General features: G+C 49.8%; 1 protein-coding gene across 1 annotated transcript in view; it reads left to right on the top strand.

The window, feature by feature from the left end:
- Nucleotides 1-2,976: 2,976 nt before the first annotated feature.
- TRMT44 (tRNA methyltransferase 44 homolog) overlaps nucleotides 2,977-7,115 on the top strand; it is a 36,661-nt gene continuing 32,522 nt past the window's right edge. The window contains exon 1 of the mRNA XM_032254045.1: nucleotides 2,977-3,634. Within this exon, the coding sequence (XP_032109936.1) occupies nucleotides 3,016-3,634 (619 nt within the window). The 5' untranslated portion in view covers nucleotides 2,977-3,015. The remainder of the gene's footprint in view (nucleotides 3,635-7,115) is intronic.

Here is a 7,115-nt window from a genome sequence, read left to right as displayed (position 1 = left end):
CCCATCCGTCTCTCTGGTCTCCTAATTTCCCATGACACTATAACCTAGGGAACTACTTTGTTTTATTTTGTGTCCTTTATTTGGACAGCCAGATCTTTTGAGGTCAGGATTCCCACAAAGGATCTTCAAAAGTTGGTACTCTTTAACTCAGTTGCCAATGGGTCCTCTCTTACCACCACCTTCCTTTAGAGATGGACAGAGCTTTAGAGAATAACTAGCTTCCCTCTCTGTGACCTCTGAACCCTGTTTGTGCTCTGTAACTGGAGAGCAAGCCCAATCCAGTTCAACGTTGTGTAATAAAATGGCAAGCTGTTTTTCAGTGGCCGTGAACTCCCAGGTCACATAACCTGAGCATGCCCAGATGAACTCAGTGTGCCGGATTTGTAAACCTGGGGCCAACAGGAACTAAAAAGTCAACACAGGCAGAACCAAAGCGTTCAGATCTAGAAACAGGGACCAAATTATGAAGCAAGCCCCGAATCACCTCGCTGCAAGATCCAGTCAGATCATGCCTCATTACCCTCTGCATACAAACGCTGCTCCAGCCCCAGCCCCAGAGACAGAGTTGAGCATTGCCTCCTGACTCCTAACCAGTCAGCTCACAGTGGTTCCTCTTCTCAAGGCCAGGGCCATAGTGTTTCCTTCTACGCATGTCGAAGGCCAAGCCTATTGCCCCGTAGCATTGACTGCTGCCACATTTCACATTCCACAGTCATTGTTTTGTTTATCCCTCTGCCTCTATTGCCAGCCTGAAAGCTTCTCAAGGGTAGGGGCTTGTTTAGCCCTGCACCCTCAGCTTAGCCCAGGTCCTCACACACGTGGGCAGCTTAGCAAGAGTCGTAATTCTTGGCCCTTTGGCTGCCCTAACCAGGCTAAATACCTTTGGCCAGTGTTGGGGTTGAACTGTGACCCTAAAAGATGTGGTGAGGTGCTAACCCCTGGCAACTGTGACCTTATTTGTTAATGGGGTTTTGCAGATGTAATCAAGTTAAAACGAGCTCATACTGGACTAGGGTTGTCCCTAATTCACTGTGAATGGTGCCCTTATTAGAAGAGGAAAAGAGATTCAGAGAAACACCACCACATAACCACGGAGGCAGAGACTGAAGTGCTGGAGGCACAGGTCAAGGAATGCCAACGATTGCTGGCAACCACACAAACTAGGAGAGAGGAATGGATTCTCAGAGCCTTCAGAACTAGGAGAGAATAAGTGTGTGCTGTTTTAAGCCACTGGGTTTATGGTAATTTTCAATGGAAGCCCTAGAAAACTAACTTGGACAGCCTAAAAAGCAACTACTGTATGTGATCAAACAGTAAGGCGGGCAGGTGTGTCTGTGAGGACATATCTCATTTACCTTTTACTTAATTCCACCGACATTTGGTCTGTGCTCTTCTCTCTAATAAATCACATGATCTGAGTTAATTTTCACTTCTCTAACTCTGACAGAGATCCATTAGGGAAAGGCAAAATCCCAGTGAAGGGATTAATGTACAAAAATAATTAAGAATATTGGGGTTATGGGAGGCTGAGGTGGGTGGATCACGAGGTGAAGAGATTGAGACCATCCTAGTCAACATGGTGAAACCCCGTCTCTACTAAAAATGCAAAAAATTAGCCGGACATGGTGGCATGCCTGTAATCCCAGCTACTTGGGAGGCTGAGACAGGAGAATTGCTTGAACCCAGAAGGCAGAGGCTGCCGTGAGCCGAGAATGTGCCATTGCACTCCAGCCTGGGCAACAAGAGTGAAACTCTGTCTCAAAAAAACCCAAAAAAAACAAAAAAAGAATATTGGAGGTTTTTGGATTTCACTAGAGATTCTGCAGACCAGCTGCTGATGATGTTGGACTAAATTGGCAGGATCCAACGTTCTCTGTTCCTCCTAGGGACATGAAGGTGCCAGGTGCCACGTGACCTTCAAACCTCATGGGATAACATTACCTCATTCTTATGAAACAGTCACGGCTGTGCTCAGACTTAGGAAGGCACTGGCTGTAAGGCTCCCACTAAAAGCAAACCAGAACCCCAGTGGAGAAAAGTGAGCTTTCATACGAGGACTCATCTTGAACTTTCACAAACCTAGGCTCCCTGACTTTTACCAGTAATCAGTGTCTCGAGTGTTCCTCATGTAAAGAGGCCACCAGGCAGGCACTGTGTGGGCAACAAGGTCGTTCACTTCGCACTTGGGTGCAAGCCGGCCAAGTCCGAGAAAGGAGTTAGGCCAAGGAAGTCGGAGAGGGGATTGGTTATACAGGTTGGGGCTAAAGGTGGTTATCTATCTTAGGGAGGGGAAGGGCGTCAGGGGATGCAGGGTCACAAGGGTAGGGGTCATTTATTACAAACAGGCATGATCATAAGGTGCGGAGGAGTATCGGTTGCAGTCCCCGCCCTCATGATCATGCCTGTTTGTAATAAATGGTGAGAGGGCGGTAGATTACATAGTTACAGGGGTGGGAGTCTTGACAAACCCAGTGTCCCGGGGGAAATTTTTGCAAGGCTGAACAGGAACAATGGGTGCAGCTTACAGAGCGATTACTTGAGGCAGGAACAAGTTTTCACTTCTTTCTGTGGGCACGGGATTACTTGTTCCCAGACTTTCTGGCTCCTAGGGACCATCCAGAGGTGTACGTGCAGGTCACCAAGGCTACGACGGCCAGGCTTGGATGTGGAGACCTAACAGTCGGTACTGAGGACAATGGCTTCCAGACGCACCTGCTGGCTGTCTGAGTCTATAATACACCACCTCCAGAATTCTCTCAAAGCAGTTCAGATCATGTTACGATCAGGCAGCAATGCCCCTTGGGTGGATCCCCAGGGAATAAAACAATCGTCAAACTCCTCATCCGCAGACTCCAAGCCGAAGCCCTGCAGGGAAACCAAAAGCAGGAAAGGAGGTCCCCTCGAGCCACTCTCATTTCCGGTCCCAGCACCCCGCCCCATGACGTCAACGCACCGCGCCACAGGGCTGCATCATCTCGGCGCGCCGCTACCGGGGCTCTACACTTGCCGGGTGCCATGGCGGAGGTGGGTCGGGCGGCGATCAACGACCCAGGCGCGCTGCTCCCAAGGGGCTTCTGGGCTGCGGTGGAGGTGTGGCTGGAAAGGCCGCAGGTGGCCAACAAACGGCTGTGCGGCGCCCGCTTGGAGGCCCGCCGGAGTGCCGCCCTGCCCAGCGCCGAGGCCTGCGGCCCCGGGACGAGCGCAGGCCCGGAGCTGAAGGAGCAGGGTCCGGGACCCGGCCAGGGTTTCCCCGGAGGGGGCCCGGGCCCCAGGCTGCCATCAGGACCCAAGCAGGGCACCGCGTGTTGCGAAAGTGAGGAGGCCCAGCGCCAGTGCCAGCAAGAGGAGGCACAGAGGGAAGCCGCCTCAGCGCTCCTGCGAGACCCCGGGCACTCTGGCCATGCTGAAGGAGGGGAGGACGACCTCCCCACCGCGGATCTGGATTCGCTCTGGGACGATTTCTCCCGAAGTCTCGCCCATGGCAATTCGAAGCTGCTGGCCTTCCTCACCTGCTCCGGGGCGGGATCGCAGCCAGAGGCGCAGCGTGAGCTCGACGTGGTTCTCAGAACCGTCATCCCGAAAACTAGCCCTCATTGCCCGATTACAGCTCCCAGGAGGGAAATAGTTGTACAAGGTAAGAGTGTTTTGATAGTAGACGGATACGATTAGATTAAAAAGCATTCGTGGAACCGCGGGTCAATGAAAAGATCCTAAGGGTACCTGTTATGCCAGTTCCTCTGCGATGTCCTAGGGAGGTTGTTAGGTGTGTGTGTGTGTGAGTGGGCGCGTAGAAATCTGTGTCATTAGTACAGAAGATGGGATAATTGATTGGGGTGGTGTCTGGAAGGCTTCAGGGAGACAGTGAAGGACCAGCTGGATATTGCATGATAACCAGGAGTTTAGCAGGTCCAGCTGTAGGTGTAAAGGGAGCTATTTATGCTGAGACAGGTAGCTGTGAAAGAGAATAGAGACTGGCTGGATGGGAACCTACTAGTCCTCGGTATTTGTTAAATCTCTGGCATTTATTTTTACTGCCCGTGACATTGACACTTCAGCCTTAGCCACTTCTTACCTCAAACTTTATTCAGCAGTCTGTGTTTTCTATTGCCACTGTAACAAATTACTGCAAATTTAATGGTCACAACAAAAAGTTAATCTCCCTCAATTCTGTAGGTCAGGAATCCCTGTTGGCTCTGCTGGTTTCTGAGCGTCTCTCTCACAAGGCCAAAATCAAAGAGCCTGCCGGCTGGGCTGTTACCTGGAGGTTCTGGGAAGGAATCTGTTCCCAGGCTCGTTCGCCTTGTTGGTAGAACTCAATTTTTTTTATGTAGGCCCGGGGCCCTCCTTCCCTTGCTGGCTGTCAGTTCCTAGAGGCCTCTCTCTGGTTCTTTCATGCAGCTTCTGACATCTCAGAGCCAGCAATGGGGTTGATCCTTCTCACGCTTAGAATCTCTCTGTCTTCCTCTTGCTGCTTCTCTTCTCCTTCTCCAGCTGGAGAAAATTCTCTGCTATTCATGACCCATGGAGTTAGACTGGGCCCACCCAGATAATCCAGAGTACACCCTCTTGAGATCTGTAACCATAATCATGTTTGCAAAGTGTCCCTTTTGCCACATAATACAGTATATTCACAAGTCCTGGGTGTTAGGGCATGGACACTTTTGGGAGGCTCTGGTGCCTACCTCAGGCAGCAATTGCTGGTAGGTACGTAGTCCTCTCTGACAGCTCCCAGCACTGTCTGCCTCTGTGCCTTTGTAAGGCTCTGGGTGTCCCTTCCTCCAGGGGATCTCTCTGACCCTGCCAGTCCAGTCTAGTTTAGGAGTTCTTCCAGCTCTTCTTATCAATTGTGTTCTAATCTCTTTTTTTTTTTTTGAGACGGAGTTTCCCTCTTGTTACCCAGGCTGGAGTGCAATGGCGCCATCTCGGCTCACCGCAACCTCCGTCTCCTGGGTTCAGGCAATTCTCCTGCCTCAGCCTCCTGAGTAGCTGGGATTACAGGCACGCGCCACCATGCCCAGCTAATTTTTGTATTTTCAGTAGAGACGGGGTTTCACCATGTTGACCAGGATGGTCTCGATCTCTTGACCTCATGATCGACCCGCCTCGGCCTCCCAAAGTGCTGGGATTACAGGCGTGAGCCACCGCGCCCAGCAACTGTGTTCTAATCTTAACCATTTTACAGTGTCCATCCACTGGGCTGAGAGGCTTGGAGAAGCAGTGCCCATGAGGCCTTCATGTGTAGACTTGGCTGAAGAGAGGGGAGGACTGAATTTTTCCTTTCTTCCTCTCAGGGAGGCGGTGTTCCCTCTCAATGAGGAGTGCTTTTTCAGGATTGCTTTCTATATTCAGCTCCCTTCAGGAAGGCTCACCAGAGGACTTATGTTCTCCATGGAGTGTAGACAGCCTGGGTTTGAATTTTGGTCTTGCCAGTGATAAGCTATATGGCTGTGGGCAGGTTATAGAGCCTCTCTGTGTCTCAGTGTCTTCATTTGTAAAATAGGTTAATAATAAAATCTCTTAGAGTCGCCGGAAGAGTTAATGGAATCAATACATTGTCAAGTGCTTAGAATAATTCCTGGCACCAGATAAGTACCTAATAAATGCTAGCTGCTGTTTGCGTGAAGTGGAGATGCTCTTGCAACTCCTGTGTATTTCTTGGCCATATTCTGGGTAAGCTTATGAAGGTCTTAAGAGTAATGTGACTGTTCGAGACCAGCCTGGCCAACATGGTGAAACCCTGTCTCAACTAAAAATACAAAAATTAGGTGTAGTGGCGGGTACCTGTAATCCCACCTACTCAGGAGACTGACGCAGAAGGTGGCAGAGGTTATGGTGAGCTGAGATCACGCCGCTGCATTCCAGCGACAGAGTGACGCTCAACTCCCTCCCCCACAAAAAAAAAAAAAGAAAAAAAGAGTATTGTGACTATGAAATCTTAAGCGTTTGTAGCAGGGAACAGGACGACGCAGTGGTTAAGAACTTGACCTCTTTAGTCAAGCAGCAGCGTCCAGTGTGAGGCTGTATGGACTTGAGACAGATGACTTCATATTTTTAACGCCTGCTTTTCTCACCTAGAACAGAGGGTTCAATAGGGACAGTTTTGGGTTCTGACTCAGAAGTTTGTCATTCAAACATCACGTTTTCACTTATTTGTGTGGTCTAAAAATCAAAACAATGGAACTCATGGACATAGAGAGTGGAATGATGGCCACCAGAGGCTGGGAAGGGGATGGGAGGATTGGAGCGAGGCGGGATGGTCACAGTGTACAAGAAAACTAGACTGTGAAAAAGACCTGCTATATGATAGTTCAATGGGAGATGAGAGTCAATAATAACTTAATTGTACTTTTTTTTTTTTTTTTGAGATGGAATCTCGCTCTGTGGCCCAGGCTGGAGTGCAGTGGCGCTATCTCAGCTCACTACAACCTCTACCTCCTGGGTTCAAGCAGTGCTCCTACCTCAGCCTCCCAGGTAGCTGGGATTACAGGCAAGCACCACCAAAGCCAACTAATTTTTTTTTTTTTTTTTTGAGACGGAGTTTCGCTCTTGTTACCCAGGCTGGAGTGCAATGGCGCGATCTCGGCTCACCGCAACCTCCGCCTCCTGGGTTCAGGCAATTCTCCTGCCTCAGCCTCCTGAGTACCTGGGATTACAGGCACACGCCACCATGCGCAGCTGAATTTTTGTATTTTTAGTAGAGATGGGGTTTCACCATGTTGACCAGGATGGTCTCGATCTCTTGACCTCGTGATCCACCCACTTTGGCCTCCCAAAGTGCTGGGATTACAGGCGTGAGCCACCGTGCCCGGCCATAATTGTACATTTTAAAATAACTTTAAAAGAGTGTAATTGGATTGTGTAACACAAAGACCAAATGTTTGAGGGGACAGACACTGCACTCTCCATGATATGATGAGTTCACATTGCATGCCTGTAGCAAAGCATTTCGTGTATCCCATGCATGTATACACCTGCTATGCACCCACAAAATGAAAAATTAAAAAATGGAAATATGTCATTGTTTAGTGACAACAGCAACAGTGGATTTGGGGTTGCAACACTGGTCAGGCAGGGCGGGATGCTGCTGGCATCTAGTGGGTTGGGCCAGGGCTTCT

The sequence above is a fragment of the Sapajus apella genome, unplaced genomic scaffold (assembly GCF_009761245.1).
Source record: "Sapajus apella isolate SASKATOON/1434 unplaced genomic scaffold, GSC_monkey_1.0 scaffold85, whole genome shotgun sequence".
Lineage (NCBI taxonomy): Eukaryota > Metazoa > Chordata > Mammalia > Primates > Cebidae > Sapajus > Sapajus apella.
The sequence above is the reverse complement of the archived record's forward strand: the minus strand, read 5'-3'. Positions and strand labels throughout refer to the sequence as shown.